The following is a 22,845-nucleotide window of genomic DNA, read 5'->3' on the forward strand; positions in this document are numbered from 1 at the left end:
CTCACTAATGGGGACAAGAAAAATGCAAAATTTGAAGACTGAAGATTAAAATATATATGAAAACCGAATCTCAATTTTAAAAAGTGCTATGTGCTAACGTTTTTCTCAAAACAATAAAAGGAAAAGCAAACAAAACTCATTAGCTACATCTGATGTTCACTAAAACACTGTGCAACTTACCTGAGTGAAAAGTCATAAACCCCATATTTCTAGAGTACTTCCAATTTATTCTTTCTTCTGTTGGTGTAAAAGATAAAGTCCCTCCTGACAGCACAAGTGTTTGATAAATGGATGAACATCTTGCTGCTTCTTTTTCCAAAGCCAAGACTCCCCTTTACTAAGTTCTTATTTGACTTGGCAAAATGACCTTTCAGAAAAACTAGGAGGCTCTATACCAAAACATTAACACTGGTTATTTCTGCTGTGATGTTACAAATGATCTTTATACTCTTTTCCTTGCTTATCCATTTTTTAAAATTTTCTACAATGAATATGTGTCATTTTTGTAATAAGGAAGAGAAACGAAGGTTTTTGTAAAGATTTGTAAAGACTTCTCAGTAAAGGAGTCCCTAATTCACCCTGCCGTCTCTTCATTGCTAAGGGAATAGTTTTTTTTCCAGTTTTATTGAGGTATAATCGACATAATTCACTGTATAAATTTAAGGTGTACAGCATAATGGTTTGACTTACATATACTGTGAAATGATAACCGCAAGAAGTTTAGTTAACATCTATCATCTCATATAGATACAATTAAAAAAGAAAAAGCAAAAAAAAAAATGTGTTTCCTTGTGGTGAGAATTCTTAGGATTTACTCTCTTAACAACTTTCATGATTTTATATGGACACTATAAAGGACAGACTTTCAGACTCTGAAAAGAATGATGAGGGCCTGAGGTGATGTATTCCCCCCTACCCCCCCAGCATTTCTTATTTACACCTAGTCTGTACCGAAGCCCTCAAATGAGAGCATTTCCATTTTCCAGGAGACCTTTCCCCAGTATGATATCCACCCATCAGAAATATTCCAGAAATGCCCATCCTTACAGTGACAAATACATGAAATTCTAAGCAAATTACAATATTTCTACAAAGGGAGCAAAGAGATTTTTAATCACTGTGTGTTCAATCTCACGTCGCTTTCCTTATTATTCTTTCATTCATTGTGGCTCATAATGTACAGTAATACATTTTACATCTACTAAATGTGTTCTGGGTTGTTATATCACAGTTCAGAAGAATAGCTTTGGAAATCCTTTCGACTCCTTTATTTGAAAACTACATTTGTGGAATGGGGTAATTAAATTCCTATAGTTCGATATAACATTACCTCAGCTATTCTTCTTCATAAAAAATATTTCAACCATCTCTCTCTGCTTCTGCTAGAAATGGACTTACACCACACATATTTCTGTTAATACAAGTCTAAGATTTTGAAAACCTAATTTATTGTAGTTAAACCAGAAAATTCCTTCTTTTGTACATCTTTATGGAAATTAAAATGACCGCACAAATCTTCTGTGCTTGAAGAAAGCAATCCATCTTACTTTGATTAGAGAAAGTAAGGAGGATTCAATGTCAGGGCTTTTGAATCACAGGAAGAAGTTAGCTCTGGATGAGGATCCAGAGGATTTAGGGGCTTGAAATGAGTTTGAAATTATTTAATCAACAATATAACGCCTTTAGTGCAGTTAGGATTTGAGGGGTGGTGGTGAGATCGAGTAGTCTCATACGTGGGAATGACAATGGCACAGCACACAGCATAAAAGTATTTCATCTTATTTGCTCCTCATTCAGCATCAAGTGGTAGAAGAACATCTCCATTTTAAAGAAGATATTTGAAGCACAAATAAGGAAGGTAATTTGTCCCTGAGTACAAGGTCAAGAAGTAACAAAGCTGGCACTCAGATCATTAAAATACAAGAGACAACAAGAGTTGGCAAGGATGCAGAGAAAAGAGAACCCTTGTGCACTACGGGTGGGAATGTAAATTATTGCAGCCACTCAGGAAAACAGTATGGAGGTTCCTCAAAAACTTGAAAACAGGGCTTCCCTGGTGGCGCAGTGGTTGGGAGTCCGCCTGCCGGTGCAGGGGACATGGGTTCGTGCTCCGGTCCGGGAAGATCCCACATGCCGCAGAGCGGCTGGGCCCATGAGCCATGGCCGCTGAGCCTGCGCATCCGGAGCCTGTGCTCCGTAACGGGAAAGGCCACAGCAGTGAGAGGCCCGCGTACCGCAAAAAAAACACCAAAAAAACCAAAAAAAAACCACTTGAAAACAGAACTAGCATATGATCCAACAATTCTACTTCTGGGTATATAACCAAAGGAAATGAAAACACTATTTCTAAGAGATATCTGCACTCCCATGTTTATTGCAGCATTATTCAAAATAGCTGAAATATGAAAACAACCTATGTGTCCATCAGTGGGTGAATGGATAAAAACCTGGTGTGTGTACATATATATATATATATATATATATATATGGAATATTATTCAGCCATGAAAAAGAAGGAAATCCCACCATTTGCGACAACACGGATAGACCTTGAAGGTATTACACTAAGTAAAATAAGTCAGACAGAGAAAGACAAATACTGTTTGATATCACTTATATGTGGAATCTAAAAAAAGCTGAACTCGGACTTCCCTGGTTTTTTTGCAGTATGCGCAGTGGTTAAGAATCTGCCTGCCAATGCAGGGGACACGGGTTCGAGCCCTGGTCCGGGAAAATCCCACAGGTCACGGAGCAACTAAGCCCGTGCGCCACAGCTACTGAGCCTGCGCTCTAGAACCCATGAGCCACAGCTATTGAGCCTGCGTGCTGCAACTATTGAAGCCCGCGTGCCTAGAGCCCATGCTCCACAACAGAAGCCACCGCAGTAAGAAGCCCTCGCACCGCAACGAAGAATAGCCCCCGCTCTCTGCAACTAGAGAAAGCCCGTGCGCAGCAACAAAGATGCAACGCAGCCATGAATAAACAAACAAATAAATAAATAAATTTATTAAAAAAGCTGAACTCATACAAACACAAATTAGAATGGTGGTTACCAGAAGATGGGGGTTGGGGGGAAAGGGGAGATATTGGTCAAAGGACAGAAACCTCCAGTTAAAAGATAAATAAGTTCTGGGGATCTAACGTACAGCATGCTGACAATAGTTAATAACACTGTATTATATATTTGAAAGTTGCTGAAAGAGTAGATCTTAGATGTTCTCACCCCAAAAAAGAAATGGTAATTATATGAGGTGATGCAAGTGTTAGCTAACGCTATCGTGGTAGTCATTCTAAAATAGATAAGTATATCAAATGAACATATTGTACACCTTAAATAAGTCAGTTATCTCTCAATAAAGCTAGAAAAAAAACAAAGCTGGCACTCAAACCCTGCTGGGCTCACTTCAGGTTCAGACCCTTCCTACCACATCACACCACACCATACCCCATACTCTCCATCAAAACATCCTACTAGCATCTTCATCAAGTTCTGAGACTCCAACTGCTGACTTGCAATGCTACTGTAAGGACAAACTCAAGTGGGCACAGAGCTTAGCACACAGAGAATGAACAGTTACCAAAGCAGCTCTATTTTTATGAGTTTCCAAATATCTAAAATAGGTTGTTGGGGGTCTTTTTTTTCATCTGCAGTATTATGATAGCTCTCTGAGGCCCCTAGGATACAGTTACAAATGATGAAGAAAGATTTGAGTTGCAAAAAATGTACAGCTATTCCGGATTGCAAATAGATTTGTTTCTAAACATAGTGAGCAATGGAGAGCTCACTTTTTAATTCCAAATAGCGGTGGTATTCTCATCATAATATAAATAGATGACAAACACCTGTAATGTCAACGATGAATATTGTAAGTGAAACATACAGCTAGAGCAAAATACCCTTAGCTCCAATATCAAAGATCTCAAAAGAGAGTATAGTCAGAAGGAAGTGTGGCCTTGGAGCACTCAGGTAGAAAAAGACCAAGGGAGGGGGTAGTGAAAACAATGACAAAGGACAGAAGTGAAGTTCTAAGGGGCTAGTTAAAGAAATACAGGGCTCCTTGCAAGGCAAGACCACTTTTCTATATGCACAGAAGACATAAAAGTGAAAGTAATGAGTTGGAATAGATATTATTAACTTTTAATTAAGTTACTCTTGCAAATAACCCACAAACTCACCATCCACCCAAACATCTCAATTAAGAATGTATAAACGTGCATTCCTTCCAGCTTTTTGTCAGCTTTGTCTCAAACGGTCCAAATAGCTGAACTAGTTCAAAGACGCTACATGGAATAAATAAGCCTGGGGCTTATTTTGAGCTTTCTGTAGAGATACTAAAATGGTCTTTTTTTTTTTTTTTTTTTTTTTTTTTTGCGGTACGCGGGCCTCTCACTGTTACGCCCTCTCCCGTTGTGAAGCACAGGCTCCGGACGCGCAGGCTCAGCGGCCATGGCTCACGGGCCCAGCCGCTCCGCGGCACGTGGGATCTTTCCGGACCGGGGCACGAACCCGTGTCCCCTGCATCGGCAGGCGGACTCTCAACCACTGCGCCACCAGGGAAGCCCTAAAATGGTCATTTTGAATGTCATCCATCTTCAGAAAGAAGTAGAGCTGGGCATAAGTCTTTTAAAAGCCGAAAGTTCCCCACCCCCAGCCAGGTAGGCAAGGTCATGAGAGACCGGGAAACAAGCTAAGGTCCTCCACAGACAGGAAAACATTAATTAGGAATTCATAAACTAAGGTTACCTTTACAATTATACTTCTAATGTGAATTACAGTCAATTGTTAGTTTAAGGCTGACTGTATATTTCATTACTGCTCTCAGCATGAAAAAAGTTCTGGTTATACCTGGAAATTCAAACACACTTGATTCATGGCCATCAAAAACCCCAAACAATGCAAACTTTTTACTTGGAACTAATAAATTATTTGCTTTGATAAAGTACAAACAGAACCCTATATTACTAATTTTTTGACAGCCCTTTCCTACAAAAAAATTAGCTGGTGATCAGGTCTCTGCTCACAGTGAATTTCACCCTTTCAAAAAACATTCTAGACTCGTATCTCTTAAACTGTGCTCCTCGTAATATTAATAGCTTGGGATGTTAATATGTCTTCCATAAAAAGAGACTTCGGCGACCATATAACGTACTTTCTTAATTTTCAAGTTTACATTTTAACGTTTCTAAAATGGAGCTTCTCACAATGTCAAAAAATTTTGCTAGTTGAATCTTTTTCCCCTTTAAAAAAAACTATTAAATTAATTTAATGGCATCTTAAAATGGAGGGAACATGGTCAGTTTGTAAAAATAAAATTTTTATCACTTATACAATTCGCTCTGCACATTATCTTATTAAAGGGCCTGAAAATCCTATACTTTGAAAACAAAGCTGTTTACTTCACTTAACCCAGTTTTTCCCAAATATATTGGCCCATTGATCCCTTCTGGCATAAAACTCATTGCAACATTTCATGAGACGAATGTTCCGGTAACACATTCTGGTTACTCCTTCATTACCCTCGGCCAAGACGCTTTGCTCATCAGCTTTACCAAGACCCAGTGACAGAAGCCCTTCATCAGGAAGTGAAGGTAAACATGTTTTGGGATTGACAGAACTGAATGGATAACTTAAAACTCTCTGCAGAGGGAAAATTCCAAATGGGCCAGAGGCCGATTTATTCTGCTTGGGAAACATCTGTGGTGTATTCCTACTGATTGCTTTCTCCAACAAATGATGCACAGCTTTGTCTGTTTCAAATGCCTTTATGATGTGACAAGTGAATAGACTGAATTGAAGCCATCTGCATCATAGGATGGCACACAGTGTTTGGTGAAAGGCGTCCCTTTACATTTCCTAACATGTGGGGAAAGAGAAATCAATAATTTTCTAGGACTAGTTCCTAAATTTACCTGATCAGCAAGTTTCTGTTTGTGCATTCCTGTAAAATTGAATGATATAAGTCATAGGGCAAAATAGCAGGTGGCAGGAGAGTGTGAGAGCAGACACACAAAATGGAAGCAGTGACATGGCACTCAGAGACACAAGGGTCCATTTTCAGGCCCAGAATAAGTCCTAAATAAACTCATGTCACACTGCACAATATTTACCTGGCAATACCATATTAGCTTAGTTTTTAGCAAAAGTATTGAATATGGAAATAAAGCTAAAAGCTTACCACATGCCTTTTTTTTTGTTTTGTTTTGTTTTTTTTTGCGGTACACGGGCCTCTCACTGTTGTGGCCTCTCCCGTTGCGGAGCACAGGCTCCGGACACGCAGGCTCAGCGGCCATGGCTCACGGGCCCAGCCGCTCCGCGGCACGTGGGATCTTCCCGGACCGGGGCACGAACCCGTGTTCCCTGCATCGGCAGGCGGACTCTCAACCACTGTGCCACCAGGGAAGCCCCACATGCCTTTTGAAAGACATACTCAAGCACTGTCTAACAGGTGCACCTGTAACGGTCACCAGCTTCTCTTGAACGAGGAGCATCAGCTTTACCTGGGATCTTATCAGAAATGCCAGATCTCAGGCCCCATTCCAGACCTACTTGGCCAGAATCTGACTCGTAACAAGATCCCTAGGTTATTTTATACACATTACCGTTTGAAAAACACTGGTCTAGGGAATGTACCCTTTGTCTGACTTCATATTTATATTGATTGAGGCCCAGATGCTGTTAATCTTATGAAGACTGACAAATTGCAAGTTATTTTTGTCCACTAGACATGCAAATGATTTCTGCCTGGTAGAAAAGATAACTTCAAGGTTACAGTTCTTTGCCCTGTAGAACATAAAACATTTTGCACCTTGTTCCAGGATTCTTTCTTCCAGTGACTAGATGGTCTGTCTCTCAAATTCTTCTTGGAGCTACATCTACCATCTTGCTTCTCCCTCATGACTGAGTTAAATAAACCTTTGACACATGCTCAGCATACATGTATGACAGTCATGCTTGTGACGGTTTAAACGTGTAATGCAAAACCAGTCACCTCTCAATAGCAATAAGATACTTATTTCTAATGAAGATGGTAATAGCCATCCTTTCTTGGGAAAAACAGTCAGTTGTCCAGTAAGCTGTCATTGAGAACCTCCGATATGATATAAAGATGAATCTAGCATGGGCTGGTCACTCAGCGTGGTATAGTATAATGTATAATCTAACTTTAAATACAAGGGCTGGCAACTGAGAGCCTAGAGTTCTGGTTCAGCTTGCAAACATGATTTGCAGCCAAAGAACATTTTGTTTTATTTTCACTTTTGAATTTGAAGGCCTTTAGGTGTAATGTAATGTGTATTCTCTAGTTCTCCACAGGCTCCCGTACTCCTTGTTATCTTCTAGCAGGCTATTTCACACATACTGGCTACCTGTCTGGCCCCTGAAGGCACTTACGATTACCGTCCTTAAAGAAGACACTCATCTATTAAATCCATGTAAGCCAGTACTACAGTGGGAAATGGCTGGTCTGAAAATTACAGCACGCGCTGTGCAACCCTTTTGGGGCATCCTTTTGCAGATCTATCATGCACAGAACCTGGACAGCTATGATGAGTATGAAAAGGGTGCAGCTGCCAAATCCAGCAGCCTTATTCATTACCCACCAGAGGGCAAATTATTTACATGGATAACAATGCATTTCACATACAGTTACCAAGCATCATCATCAATTTCTTCAGATACAAAAGAGTTTCATCTAAACGGTTCTCAGGGAGCAGGCACCATGCCCACATAAAACAACAGGGATAGCTTCATTCTCAAAAATGAGCATTATTAAAATGTCAAAATAAATATCATGCAGAAATATAGCAAGAAGAGGCAGTAGGTCTCTGAAATCAGACCCAGAAGTTCAGAAGCAGCTTTGAACAAAACAAGAGTTTGGTGGCGCCCATTATGTTTGGGGGAGGCTGTTTTCTGCCTTAGATGGATTGGTTGACAGCACATCACAGAAAGTTATTAAGTGTCTACTTTCACCAGGCATGACTTTCTTTTTCAAAAGTGCTTAAATTCACTAAACAAGGAAAAGCAGGCACTACACAAACAGAGTCATTAATAATATAAATCTCACCTAGAGTAAAAGAATAATATGGGCTGTCTCATTGTTCTGCATAAATAGTGATTTCTGTGGTTTTCCATTTGTCCCCTCTATGGATTTTTCTCCTTTGGTGCATCTCATCTCTCATTTTATTCAAGTACTTTTTCAGGGGACTTAATGAACACAACTTGGAGGAAATCAGCTAATAATACCTCCATTTCTCATCTGGACAGCCAAGAGGCCTCGCTAACCACCACGCTTCCCCTACCATTGGACCTTTTTACCCCTCCCAGTGAGGGCTTATCTCTTAATCTCTTAGTGCTTGCAATGGGGTCCTTAAATTGGTCTTCTAGCTTCAGTATATGGCTTGACAGTCCTTAATATGCATGCCATCCAGTAGGTTATTTATTCCTGGGTTTACTGTGAAACTGCCTGGCTGGAATCTGTGTTTTCTTTTCTTTTTTTTTGCGGTACGCGGGCCTCTCACTATTGTGGCCTCTCCCATTGCGGAGCACAGGCTCCAGACGCGCAGGCTCAGCGGCCATGGCTCACGGGCCCAGCTGCTCCGCGGCACGTGGGATCTTCCCGGACCAGGGCATGAACCCGCGTCCCCTGCATTGGCAGGCGGACTCTCAACCACTGCGCCACCCGGGTAGCCCTGTGTTTTCTTTTAAAACCAACTTCCAGCAGTTTTCTATTCACTTTGTTTTTAACTGAGGGCTGGGACGTGGTTCTAGAAGTCAATGGCAATTACAGTATCATTTCAGAGAAAAACCTCCCTAGCTTCCTCACACTGAGCCCATCTTCCTCCATATTCTCCCCATCACATGGAAAAAGCTTTCCAAATTTCTCTTTGGTCTGCAAAACGCTTTTCCAAGTAAGTGGGCAGTCTATAACATTGGAAAATATTGGACCTGCAAGGCTTGTGAGAGACAGAAAATCAAAGAGAGCTGAGGTAGGGGCAACATGCAACATCAGGAAAAGAGAAATGAGCAGATCAGGCAAGACCTTGGTGAGGCACCACCCCCAGCCCGAACTTCTCCACTGCATTTAGAAGAGACTCAAATCTTTTCAGTCTTTTGAAAGTTTATACTCTCTTTGGTATAAACTTTCAAAAGACTTAAAGTCAAAGCTTCTATGAGGTTCCAGACATGTTGGCTCCCTTGGGAGACCCTCGATCCTCCCTAACCTGTCACCAATTATTTCTATACAGAGAAGAACCTCTCTGCTGGTCCCTGCCCGATTCTGAGCCCCAGTCTCCAACAATGAACTCAGAATTCACACGCACTTAGAAGACTGACCTTAAATCCACTTCTCCTACATATCTGCTTATGTACGTAAATAAAAGTTAACACTGACTCTGGGTTTTCTGTATTTTTGTGTACTAGATCGTGAGTTCTTTGAAGTAAGTACAACTTCTTTGTCCTTTCCCTATTCCTACCTCATGGTACCTAGGATTCTTTAGCCACTTAAAGAATATCTGTTGACTTGAACTGGCTTCTACAGAAAAGCAGGTACATTCTAGGCAAAGAACAACTGAAAAAGAGGACAAAAGAAAGTGAGAGAAACAAGATTAATGATCTAATGATCTCTAATAGATGGAAGTGGTTTTGGCTACTGGGGCTAGGGCAATCCATGGCCAGGGGTGTTGGAACCATACTAAAGAATATAAATTCCAAAAGAAAACTTACTCATTCTCCAAATTCACTGGCCCTAGTAAAACAGGTTTCAAGGTTCAATTATTAGTTTTATCTTGCAAGTGTAAAAATAGAAACAATAATGGCTCCCCAAAGATATCCATGTCTTAATCTCCAGAACTTGTGAATATGTCACCTTTGCAGACATGGACTTTGAATGAATACCTTTGAATTATCCAGGTAGACCCTACATCAGTCCTTAAAAGCAATGGTCAGGGGCTGCCCTGGTGGCGCAGTGGTTGAGAGTCCGCCTGCCGATGCAGGGGACACGGGTTCGTGCCCCGGTCTGGGAAGATCCCACATGCCGCGGAGCGGCTGGGCCCGTGAGCCGTGGCTGCTGAGCCTGCGCGTCCGGAGCCTGTGCTCCGCAACGGGAGAGGCCACAATAGTGAGAGGCCCGCGTACCGCAAAAAAAAAAAAAAGAAAAAAAAAAAGCAATGGTCAGTGAGAGAGTGAGACAGATGTGACAATGGTAGGAAGGTCAGAGAGATGCAGCATTACTGTTCTGAAGATGGAGGAAGGGGGCCACAAGCCAAGGAATGCAGGCAGCCCTTAGCAGCTGGAAAAAGCAAGGAAATAGATTCTCCCCCAGAGCTTCCAGAGAGGAACACAGTCCTGCTGACACCTTAATCTTAGCCCAGAGAGAAGTGTGTCAGACTTGTAACTTTATGAAACTGTAAGATAACAGATTTATATTGTTTTAAGTCAGGAGTAATTTGTTCATTGTAATGATAGAAAATGAACACAAAAGGCAATCCTTGGCTTCAGCATTGCCCTCTAAACTGGTGAACTGGCATTCCCTGTGTAGCCCCCAAACCAGAAAGATTTCTTATTCTAAATGAAACTGTCCCTCTACTCTTCCTTTCCTCCTTCACCACTTGGCTGGCTTTTTCTCATCTTTCAAGACTCAGCACAAAGTTCCTCTCCTCTGACAAATCTTAGTTTTATCTATATAGACTATGAATTTCTGAAAAGTGAGGACCCTGTCATATTCTTTGTGAATGTTAGTTTGAATGATGCAATTAATCAATCATCATTTAATGAAAGGGACAATAAAACTGCTTTCTTTCTAAGAAAGAAATTAGATCACTCACTAGGATCTACCTACATTCACATCCATGAAGTTCTACCTCATTCCTTCTCCTCTCTTTGGACACATGGGCATGCACACACACACACACACACACACACACACACACACACACACACACACACACACAGCCTGGCAGGGTTGAATCCCAGTTTGTAGCTGTTCAGAATAAGACTAGTAAGCAAAACATTCATCTCTGATCAAGAGTATAAACTGTAGGGATCAAAGGCTGAAACCAGAACATTTCAAGAGAAATTTGAAAGGCACAGAAAAGTTCCAAAATGTGGAGTCTAAAGCCGGAGCTTAGGTTTGAGAATTAAATAACAGGACTTATGTTGTGGTGGTTTTAAAATACATCTACAAATATTTTGATGCTCCTTTCTCCAAACAGTGGAGACGAATTCTCCTCCCCTAGAGTATGGGCTGAAGTGAGTCCCTTCTAATGAATAAAATGTGGCTGATGTGATCAGCATATGATCAAGCCACAAAAGGCATTACAACTTCCTCCCTCAGTAACTATCTCTGTCTGTCTCTTCCCTTCTCTTTCTTTCTCTCTGTCTCTGTCTCTGTCTCTGTCTCTCTCTCTTCTGAAGGAAGCCTGCTGCCAACAGCCACATGACTGAGCCATCTTGGGAGAACTTTCCCAAACCTGAAGACATCTATGGGCCCAGCCCACATCTTAACACCAACCACAGGAAAGTCCCTAAGCCAAAACCACTCAGCTAAGCTACTGCCAAATCTCCAAACACAGAAACTATGAGATAATAAATGTTTATTGTTTTAAGCCACTAAATTTTGGAATTACTTGTTACGCAGTAATAGCCAATATATGTGAGATACAATCCCTGGAGTACAGGTTACAGATTGGAAGCCTAGCTCCTAATTCAGTCTACAAATATATTTTCCTCAGCTTGTAATGATAGATTTCTTTTTAAGAGCCAACATTTTTTTTTTCCTTGCAGTACGTGGGCCTCTCACCGCTGCAGCCTCTCCCGCTGCGGAGCACAGGCTCCGGACACGCAGGCTCAGCGGCCACGGCTCACGGGCCTAGTTGTTCCGCGGCATGTGGGATCCTCCCGGACCGGGGCACGAACCCGTGTCCCCTGCATCGGCAGGTGGACCCTCAACCACTGCGCCACCAGGGAAGCCCAAGAGCCAACATTTTTAAATCATTAAATTTCGCTTAGAAATCTAGATTTCCAGCCTCTCTCAAAATTTTGGAGGTCCAGCCACACAAAGGCCCACATTCCCATCTGGCAGCCTCGTGCTGTAGAAGAGGCATGCTCTCCTGAGTCCACCGCAGGCCCCATTCAACCCTGCTCATCTCCACACTGACGCCAACAGCATGGCTTTTGCACTGCGATTTCTCTTTTAGTAGAAAAATATTTCTCAGTTCCTGTATCTCTATCAAAATTAGGAAACCAAAGGTATACTGAAAGGGCTTTGCATCTTAAGAAATCTAGGAGAACACTTGTTTCTTGGTGGGAGTGAAGAATATTCCTACATGCCTAATACGCCATCAGTGTGTGTCTGTGTCAAATACAATTTAGGATCCTATATTTTCTTCCTCCAGTACCTTTGCTCATTGAGGCTAACAGACTGGACCCTGTAGCTAAGTGAGCTTGCTAAACCTGCTCTTTCTTACTCGGGGCTCCTTGAAATGGGGCTAGGATGTGGCATATGAGCTTGCTAGAGCTGGCTCTTCAGCAGCTTAAAGGTAGCCGCCAACATGACACCTTTCCTCTCATACTGATTGTTTTGAGAAGAACCTTGCTGAGACCATAGTATCTATTAACTCTTTTTCTGGTTTTGCACTTTTAATAATTGTTTAGCATGAGCTGCTTATTGCTGGCTCAAATTGCGTCTGACCAAACCCATACTGACTAATCAGAAATAATCCTGAGTACAACCTCTACTTTACCATAAATGCATAATTTTCATTATTACAAATGTTTCTAGGAAATAAACGTTGAACTAGAACAAGAGTTGGCAAATTGCAGCACACAGACCAAATCTGGCCCACTGCCAGCTTTTATAAATAAAGTTTTATCAGAACACAGCCACACTTATTCATTTATGTACTGTCTGTGACTGCTTTTACACCACACTGGCTGAGCTAAGTAGTTATGACAGAGACCTCATGACCTGCAAGCCTCAAATATTTACAATCTAGCCAATCCCTGAATGAGAAGGATAAAATACAAAGATTTTGACAGTTAATAGGCCAAGAACACATTGTGCTTCAAAGGAACACACATGGGGAAAAGTAAAGACGCCATGCCCTCTCCAGAGTGTTTGCCTTATCACTCATAGTCAGTAACTCTAAAACTTTCTTTACCTTACGAATGGACATAAACAGAATGGGTTTTTAGGTTGAAAATGAACTCACTGTGGCTAGTTTCTGAACGTCTTCATCTGATGCTCCCAGAGATGCCAGGCCTATTTCTTGTGAAAACTGAGCAAACTTAGGATCCGCAAGTAGAGGGACATGTCCCAGGAGTTCGTGACATGTGTCTCTGAAAAGAAAAACATCACAGAGAAATGTTAGACAAGTTAAGCTATCACTGGCAGAACAAGACCTAAAATTCTAATTATAACCTTGCTACTGTAATTAATGTTACCAAATTTCACCAATCCTAAGATTTTTTATCAACTCTGAAATCCAGATACATCTTACAACCATGGCATCTTAAATTATGTGATATATAATATGTTAACAAAATAATAGTGACTACTATTTTCAAGAGTGTATCATATGCCAAACATGTGTTAAGTGTTTTATTACATGCACTGTCTCTTTGAATACTCAAGAGAAACTTGAATTAAAGTAACTTATTGGTGCAATATTCTATAGACCAGGGGTGTGCAAACTACAGCTGCAGGTCAAATCTGGCCTACTGCCTGTTTCTGTAAATAAAGTTTTATTGGAACACAGCCATGCCCGTTCATTAATGTATTGTCTATGGCTCCTTTTGCCTAAAACGGCAGAGTTGAGTAGTTGTGACTGAGACCATATGGCCCACAAAGCCTAAAACATTTATTAGTTGGACCTTTACTGAAAAAGTTTGCCAATTCTTGCTACAGATAATGATAAAGCCAAAACTTGAATCCAGCTTATCATGATTTCTAAACTCTTGTTCTCAACCCTTAAGTTACACTGCATCCCATGTTACACTTTGCAGGGCACTGGGAAACAGCAGAAGATCCTATTGTCATCAACAGATATCTTTTCCCATGGACCATTTATCTGTCTATAACACAAGCAACTCTTTTGAGCCTTCCCACTGGAAGACCCTCCCAGTCCCTTGCTTTGACTAGCCTGAACTAGGTAATAATAGAAGTTTACATCCTCTCTCATTTGCCTGTGCTTTCACTTGGAGCCAGAGACCAGGCAAAGGCAGGTATGTGTCACCATGAAGCAAGGCGGATGCCTTCCTGAGTCATTGCCATGAATCACAAACCGTTTCCTGATACCAAGCTATCCTGGAATATATGACTGGAAATGAATCAAAAGGCAACAATATTTTATTTTCTTGACAAAAACTAATGAGCCAGGTAGTAACTGAAAGATGTTTCCTAATTTCACCTGAGTTCCTCGTAAGTGTATCACTTCAAATAGATGCTATAACATAAATGCCAGGTACTACCACCAATATCACAAGTAGAAAGCAAGTTGGATGGTCATGAGGCTGAAGCAAGGGAATGGTGTTCAAGGGTAGACGATGGGTGCCAACGTAAGACATACGGCATTACTTGGTCAAAAAGTTCTGTTCCCACAGCTCAAACCACATGCCCAACCCTGGCCAGCCACTTCCCAGACACATCAGGTTGAAAAAGCAGCCAAATGAATACGTGGACATGATACTGAAAGAAACTCCAAATTCATTCTCTATCAACTGTGTGCCAACAGCCTCCTTTTTGTACAGAAATTGAATTTGTGGAAAAGCATATGTGGTGGTTACTCTCCAGTCACACTCCTTAAGGTGGTGAATCAGACTCATTGGATTTTAGGGCATAAGGAGAATTTAATGTTATCAGAGCCCTTCATTTTACCTATGAAGAAATTAAAGACAGAAGGAGGAAAAAAAGAAAGCTAACATAGTGCCTTCCCTGGTGGCGCAGTGGTTAAGAATCCGCCTGCCAATGCAGGGGACATGGGTTCAAGCCCTGGTCCAAAAAGATCCCATGTGCCACGGAGCAACTAAGCCTGTGCGCCACAACTACTGAGCCTGCGGTCTAGAGCCTTCGAGCCACAGCTACTGAAGCCTGCGTGCATAGAGCCCGTGCTCCGCAACGAGAAGCCACCGCTTGCTGCAACTAGAGAAAACCCGTGCATAGCAACGAAGACCCAACGTGGCCAAAAATAAATAAATAAATAAATTTATTAAAAAAGAAAGCTAACATATACTGAGCTCCTATTATGTGCTGGGTACTGGGCTAAATGTTTTCATATCCCATTAGTAATTTCATCTTCACTTACAAAGAAGCCTCATTATTCCCATTTGACAAATGGGGGTAACATTCAGTAAATTTAAGCATTTTTTTTCCAAGGACACACTGTTAATAAGAGACAGAGACAAGATTTGAAATCAAATTCCTCTGACTCAAAGCTGTGCTCCTTCTGTTCTATTAACTTACAAGGTGGAGTAAACGAGAAGGGCTGGGCGGGGCACAGCTTCAGTTGTGGAGAACGTTTAACCAAGCTGGTTAGCACAAGTAAAAATGTAGCCAGTGTGTCCTAAGTCTCTTTTCCTGCCACTCAGTCCTCAACCCTCCAGATTACCCGAGGAGCCATTTTAAAAATACCAATGGGGCTTCCCTGGTGGCGCAGTGGTTGGGGGTCCGCCTGCCGACACGGGGGATGTGGGTTCGTGCCCCGGTCCGGGGGGATCCCATGTGCCGCGGAGCGGCTGGGCCGGTGAGCCATGGCCGCTGAGCCTACAAGTCCGGAGCCTGTGCTCTGCAACAGGAGAGGCCACAACAGTGAGAGGCCCGCGTACCGCAAAAAACAAAAAAACAAAAAAACCAAAAAAACAATGACTGGGCGCTACATAAGAGCAATGCAGTCAGACTCTCTGGGACAGGCCCGAGCAGGTATAAGACACAGGCAGGGTGGAGACCCTCTGTCGTAACAGACGATGCTCAGAACACCCTGAACAGGCTTCAAGCAACTAGTACTTAAAACTAAAGCTAAATGTGATTATGTAATTTTGAGCTGCCCAAATTTAATGCCACTAAAATTACATCATACAAACATACATACATACTGAGGAACAACGAAAGGTGGTAAGGAAAGCTCACTAGGTAGCAAGTTACTCCTCCACATGCACTTGACTCAGTTAGCGATCAGTTAAAGGTGTTTGATTCAGCATACTTCTATGCTGAGAGTGGACCCTGTAGACGCACTCCTGTGATCAGTTTTTTAAAGGTCATGCAGTCTGCACCAATGTTGGAATTGAGAGGCCCACCACTGTAGCTTATGATGTAAGTACTAAAACACTCCTACTGAACCAGGCAGAAAATATGACAACAATAATTTCAAAATTAGACCAGATGTCAAATTCCAGGGAAATACTAAAGATGGTGAGTATTAGCTCATGGTATGAATAAATAAATTAAACAGTAGCTAAAAGAACAACTATTGTGGCCAACAGGTATTGAATGCTTCCGATGGGCCAGGCACAGTGCTGGGTGCTTCCCAGTGTGAGAATGGGACAGGTCATGGTTACAGTGGTGGATTCTTGTTGCAAAACTGGGTTTACTCTTGAGCTTGTTAAATACTTGAAGAAGACAGTCTTCTACCTGCCTAAGTAACAATGGAGTCCAAAGGCTTATAGGTAGAAGGGAAAGCAAAAAGTTGGCAGTTAAAAAGGAAAGAAGAAGGAAAATACGAGAGATCCAAAGACTTGGAGTCAATTCTTTGTGGTAGAAAAGGAGCTATCACCTGAAATTTAAGTTAAGGTGTAATTATCAGAAACCTATAGCCCACAGCCAACTTAAGAACATTTAATAGCATTACAAGGTAATCCAACCATACACAGAAGAGAAAGTATAAATTTGAAAGAAAAAAATCATACAACACAGCAGAATAAGTTATACTGTTTCATTAAGAATGAAAGCCTGAAGCAAGAATTCTAACAGAATTACTAATGGAATGCTTGGGATGCCTTTGCCCTGTTCTAAGTAGAAATGATTGCGCTACTTTGTACCTTCTTCTCCGCTCTGTCTCCACGTAGAGACCCTAAGAAGGAACTGCTGTTCAGATCTCTGAGCAAGTAGAGATGCAGTTCCTACAGGAACCCCACTTCTCACTGAGTCAAGGCTCAAGCACCTATATTTCAAGACCATAAATAACGTTATTATCGTTTATGACTTTGGTGGAACATTCTCAGAAATAAACACTGGGTTGTTCTCATCCCAGTGTCTTTGGCTAAGACACGTGGTATAGACAAAGGAAACTGAAGTCCCTGGAAACTCTTCAGACAACAAAGAAAGATGTTTAATGTTGCTAATTAAAGCAATTAATTAACTTTGAAAAGTTGACTTTTTTTTTAGTTTCTTTGAGACCAAAGGACTTGGAAGCTGGGGTGACTAGCTTTCAGGGGCTGAAAGAGATTCCAGACTGTTGGGAATCTGCAGGAGAAGCCTGAGCCTCCTCTCCAAACTTTGTATCAATTAATTTCCGTGGGACTGAAGTCATGCTGTCTCACACCGCTTCACAAAGTGCAATAGCTATTATGTCCTGTCTGTAAAGTAGTTCACGATCCCTATGCTGGTGTTTCATCCACAGCTGGAACCCTGAATATCTAATTATGAACAGGTTTCCGATGTGAGTCCACAACTACTGCCTTATCTCACCAGATCTCTCTTAAAAGATTCAATTATTTGGCTATAATTGCACCTGTCAGCACACGCTGCCTCCAATCTCCATCCACAACGGCAAACTTTTCTCTTTTTAACTCACATCCCTTTGATGCATTTTCGCCTGAATAATGCTTCTCAGAGCCCTTTTCACAGAAGCACTGTGTTCACTGGAAATGTAGGACCTTTCAAAACTGTTAACACTGTAAAACATCATGTCTCCTTTTGAAAAAAAAAATAGAAAGAAAGAAAAAGAAAAGCTAGAGCTGATATCAGACACTAAACTTTTTGCTGCTCTAAATTGGAATCTTCTCTGATAAGCCCTGTTAAGAGGATTCTAAAGCTTACAAAGGGACCCGGGCAAAATGCCTCCAGGGAATTCTTAAATCATTCTAAGGAAGCTGCAATCACTTTGCTGCTGGGAAAAGAAGGGTCCTAGTTGTTAAGTTCAAATTCAAAATGGGTCTGGCATTCTTCTCCTCTTATCAGTTTTCAAAGCTGACTCATCCGCGTTGAACAACTTTTTATTTTTGCTGTAAATTAAAGCTTTTAAGAAGCAGTGAGTGGGCATGCAGCCTTTGCTTCCCATCCCAAATCAGCACATCTGTCTTTAAAACCCTATTGCTATAGGTTTTGTTTGTTCTAAATAACAGGGAAGCCAACACTTTAGCTAAATCATGAAGAGAGGAAAAGGAAGATGGGGTTGGGGGTTGGGGGATGGGGGGTGGAGGTTGCACTGATGAAAAGAAGCTGGAGGAGGACCTGGAAGCCAAAATAGGGTATTTTTTCAGCTTTCACGCAACCTTTGGTGGGCAAGTGCGAGTAATCTGGGATAACACACTGGGACGCATTGAAAAGGGGCTGACTTGGTTTGTTTTCACTTCACTGAGGAGATAATAACAGGAATTAATTTGGTACTGAGGCAATTGTTTTCAGTGCTTGTTTTAGAGACATATACAGAGTTTCTTTAGATTTAAAATAGCATACTGTAAAATCTGGCCCATAAGATAAGGTTTTAGGCAGTTCTGAGGGTCACTCCGCCTTGTGTCCCTGTCAGGTTATAGATAAATACATACGTGGCCCTCTTTTTATGAAGCCAAGCACCTGAATATTGCCCTGGTGGAAATCTTTCTTTCTTTCCCCCTAGGAATCATAAGGAAGGCCATCAATGCTACTCTTCTTCAGTACAACTCTATTAAGACTAGCAGAAGATATTACACTTATTTTTTTTTTGGAATTTAGTTCAAGAAGCATTTTTGTGTACCTGTTACATGCCAACTGCTATGTTAGGAACTGAGACTTAAAAGTAAATAAGACATAATCCTAGAATAACCCTTAGCAAAAGTTACCTCATGGTTCCATCAAAGAGCAAACAGCAAGTACTAACTTTCCTGATCTAGTGAAAGAAATAGTTTCCAGTTCTTACAAGTACCACAAAAGGGCTTCAAGGGAAACTGTCCATAGGTCTCCAGTTCCCCTTCATCTCAGATATTTCTTATCTCTTGAATAAATAAGAGATTTTTTAACTCTTTCCCCGTGTGCTCCCCCTCCCCAAATTTTCACTAGATATTAAGGAGGTAATATCACATAAGGGTTATAAGAACTGTATATAGTCAGGAGTCAGCCCTAAGTCCATGTTGCACATTCCTGTGTAGGCAAGTTACTTCGCACAGTGATGTGCAATAGGGCTTCCTGCAATGATGGAAATATTCTGTATCTGCATCGTCCAATATGGTAAGCCACTTGGTTCAGGTGATTATTGAACATCTTAAATGTGACCAGCACTACTGAGGAACTAAATTTATGGTTTTATTTCATTTTACTTAATACATTTAAATAGTCACATCTCTACCATATTGGACAGCACGGATGTATTGTTTTTTCGCCTGTAAACTGGAGATTATAAGGGTCCTTATCTCATGGAGTTCTTAAACAGTATCGTAAGATAATGCATTAGAAACATAAATTCCCAACAAGTTAGGTATTATCACACATTAAATTATACTTACACCTAAGTCTATTGTACTTCAGTAGGTTTTGCCCTTTTGGAAGATATTTTATCACTTCAATAAGCAGCAGTAAGTTTCTCCAGGACACAGGTCATGCCATGTTCATCTCTGGGTTCCTGGTGCTTAGAAAAGCCTGGCACGTAATAGATGTTCAGTAACTGCTTTCTGAACTCAACAGAATCAAACAGAGATGGTGGGGTTCTACTGTACCATACAGAGGTGAATCTAAAGGAATCCCAAGCATAGTTTTCCTAATTGCCAGTGTAGCATAAGGGCTTGGACTAGATCTCGGTTTTGGTATTTTCTAGTTGTGTGTCCATAGGGAAATGACCTGACTTCACTGATCTTCGGAATTGCCATCTGTAAAATGGGGACAATCCTGCCTACCTCGTAGCCATGAGTGGAATGACGTCAGCCGAACAGAGCACATGTGGGAAATGTCAGAAAGGACATTTTTCCTTCTCTCCTGTGGTGGCTTCTCTGCCTGTCCATAGATATAATGCTCGACATGGTGGTGAAGAGGTACAGCCAGTGGTTACCTCTTCCTTGCCTAAAATTCAGTCACTTTGAATTTCTTCTGAACTTGCAATTTTAAAAAGCAAATATTCCTAAAATAACTTTTTTCCCAGGTCACCTCCGTCTTCCACACCTGAAAGTACCTAAGTGAGCTTCTCCCTGAGGACATGGTGCTGAGGGACTATGAATTGTGACTCAGGTGTGGATGCTTATGAGTGCTAATTTTGGGTTCCAGGCACCACACAAGGAAGGCAAACCTTGGCGAGGGTGGAGCGGTAGGGAAAAAAAGGGATCCTGCTTTGAGTCTGCTAAAATATATACATACACAAGCTGAAAGCTGTATCCCAAGTCACTACCATTAACAGCCTAAGAGAACAACAGGGCTCTAGCAGGCACTTAGATACAAATTTGGTTTCAAAATGCACAGGTTTTAAATAATGTATAGGGTTGTGGGGGGGGGAGGGGCGGTTTATAGAATGTCTATTGTTAGAGTGCTCGGAGCTTTGGAGACAAAAGGCTCCCATAAAAAGTCCTAGGGGTTATTTCTGCTTTGAGGCACCTCACAAAACTAGACACAGTATTATGACTGAAAACTTGGGAGTCCAGGTCTAGGAACGTGGGCCTTGTAACTAAGGATGCTCTGGAATGTTACAAGGCACCTCAGCCTCCACGTGAATTTAAGAGGTGGCAAGGAAGAATAAACCTATTTGGTATTTATATAAAGCCTTTTTCTCTGCAAAGATCAAAGCATTATTTCATCAGCCCTCACACAGGGAGGTTAAGTGGCTTACCAACAGTCACACTGAGAGCTGATAGTGGGGCCTGGAGTTTGGGCATGTGGTCCATAGGGCCTTCTGCCTGAGGATGCAGACAGAAGGATGCATCACTGCTCTGTAGCGAGGCACTTTCCCCTTCTTTTCCCCAGTGAAATAAAAGATGCCTCCTCTAGGGCTTCCCTGGTGGCGCAGTGGTTGGGGGCCCGCCTGCCGGTGCAGGGGACGCGGGTTCGTGCCCCGGTCTGGGGGGATCCCACATGCCGCGGAGCGACTAGGCCCGTGGGCCATGGCCGCTGAGCCTACGCCTCCGGAGCCTGTGCCCGGAGCCTATGCTCCGCAACGGGAGGGGCCATGGCCGGTGAGGGGCCCCGCGGAAAAACAAAAACAAACAAACAAACAAAAAGATGCCTCCTCTTGATAAAGGGGCAGACTAATGGTGGCCCTGTGAAGATCAAAGGAGAGAGCGGACTTCTAACAAAGCCTGGTAGTTGGACCGAACGCTGGACGGGACAGCACAGCACTAGACCATCCAATAAGCACATCCAGTACTTAGGGTTGTGGCAAAGCAGGGCCACCAAATTCAAGAAAGAAAGCGTCACTCTCAACTATCTTACATAAGATTTATAATTGGAAAAGCAAGAAAGAAGCTATTCAACTTCAGCACATATACAAGTTTGAGTTTTCCTCTATAGTGTTACTTTTGAATATAGAAGAGTGGTTAATCCAAAAGATGCTGGCACTGCTCCCTGAGTTCAAATCCTGACTCCCCTATTTACCAGCTGTGTGACCTTGAGCAAGTTAGTTAAACGTTCTGTGTCTCAATTTCCTCATCCATAAATTCAGAATAATAACAGTAACGCACACGCCAGAGGGTTGTTGCGATTATTGAGTTCATCCACATACAACACTTAAAATAGCGCCTGCACATATTGATATATACATGCTGGCTATTAGTAGTAAAAAATATATTCTTATTGCTTCTGCTGCTGTTGTTGTTGTTGAACTTATCTATGTTGGAGAATGGAAGGGGTGAAAATATTCTCGGCTTAGGGCCTCTAATGTCTTAACTGACCCTGGGTGTAGCCCAAACCAAGTTTCTCCCGAGGGAGACGATGGCTGCTAAGCTTGGAGTGTGAGCTCCAGGTTAAAACTCAGGAAAGGGAGGCCAGATGGGAACAGCTTTCTGAGAACATGCCATTTTCTAAGAATCGCTGGTACGATGCTGCCCTGCTCTCCTGAACAGCAAAATGATGATAGCACCGTGGAGGAAGCCAGTTGGCTGGGCAGGAAGCTCGGCGCTGTGCTTGGCAGGGATGAGGGTGATCTGTGGGAAAGAGCAAGTTTAAGCTAAGCCAGAGCTCATACGAATGAAGGTGAAACTCTATAAAGCTCTGGCTTATCTTCCTGGCTCTTCAGTAAGACCTTGCCCAGATGTGACTTTAGCAAGGCCCAATATTAAAAACACCCATCACGGTCAGGGCTTGAATCAGACAAGTTCACAGACCCAGAATCCCTCAGACGGCAGCAAGGAGGGAAAGTCGCAGAAGGAAAAGTCCTATCTTCCCTCTCATGACAGACCTAGTGAAAGGCATCTCTTCGATCAAGAGAGGGGCAGTCAATGTTTCTTATAAATTTGAAAGCCTGTGTCTTCACCTGCTGGTATTGTTATTTAACAGATAATGTCAGGATTAATGACTGAGCCACAGGAAAAGGAAATGAATGACATCTGCCAGTTTTAGAGCGGGTTCTGTTCTAATAAGCAAAGGCTAAGCATCAAATTCACTTGCTTAGCTTAGAAATAGATGAAAACTAAATTTAGAAATCATTCACTTTTATTTTTCTTGTAAAAGTGGAACACAGCAGCAA

At 41.9% G+C, this 22,845-nt stretch overlaps 1 protein-coding gene across 3 annotated transcripts in view; it reads right to left on the bottom strand.

The window, feature by feature from the left end:
* The window catches only part of TPH2 (tryptophan hydroxylase 2), a 107,822-nt gene that overhangs the window by 25,725 nt on the left and 59,252 nt on the right, over positions 1 to 22,845 (bottom strand). For all 3 annotated transcript variants that reach the window (XM_060164568.1, XM_060164567.1, XM_060164566.1), the window contains one exon: positions 13,207 to 13,333. In XM_060164568.1, the coding sequence (XP_060020551.1) occupies positions 13,207 to 13,333 (127 nt within the window). The remainder of the gene's footprint in view (positions 1 to 13,206; positions 13,334 to 22,845) is intronic.

This window comes from Lagenorhynchus albirostris, chromosome 11 (assembly GCF_949774975.1).
Source record: "Lagenorhynchus albirostris chromosome 11, mLagAlb1.1, whole genome shotgun sequence".
NCBI lineage: Eukaryota > Metazoa > Chordata > Mammalia > Artiodactyla > Delphinidae > Lagenorhynchus > Lagenorhynchus albirostris.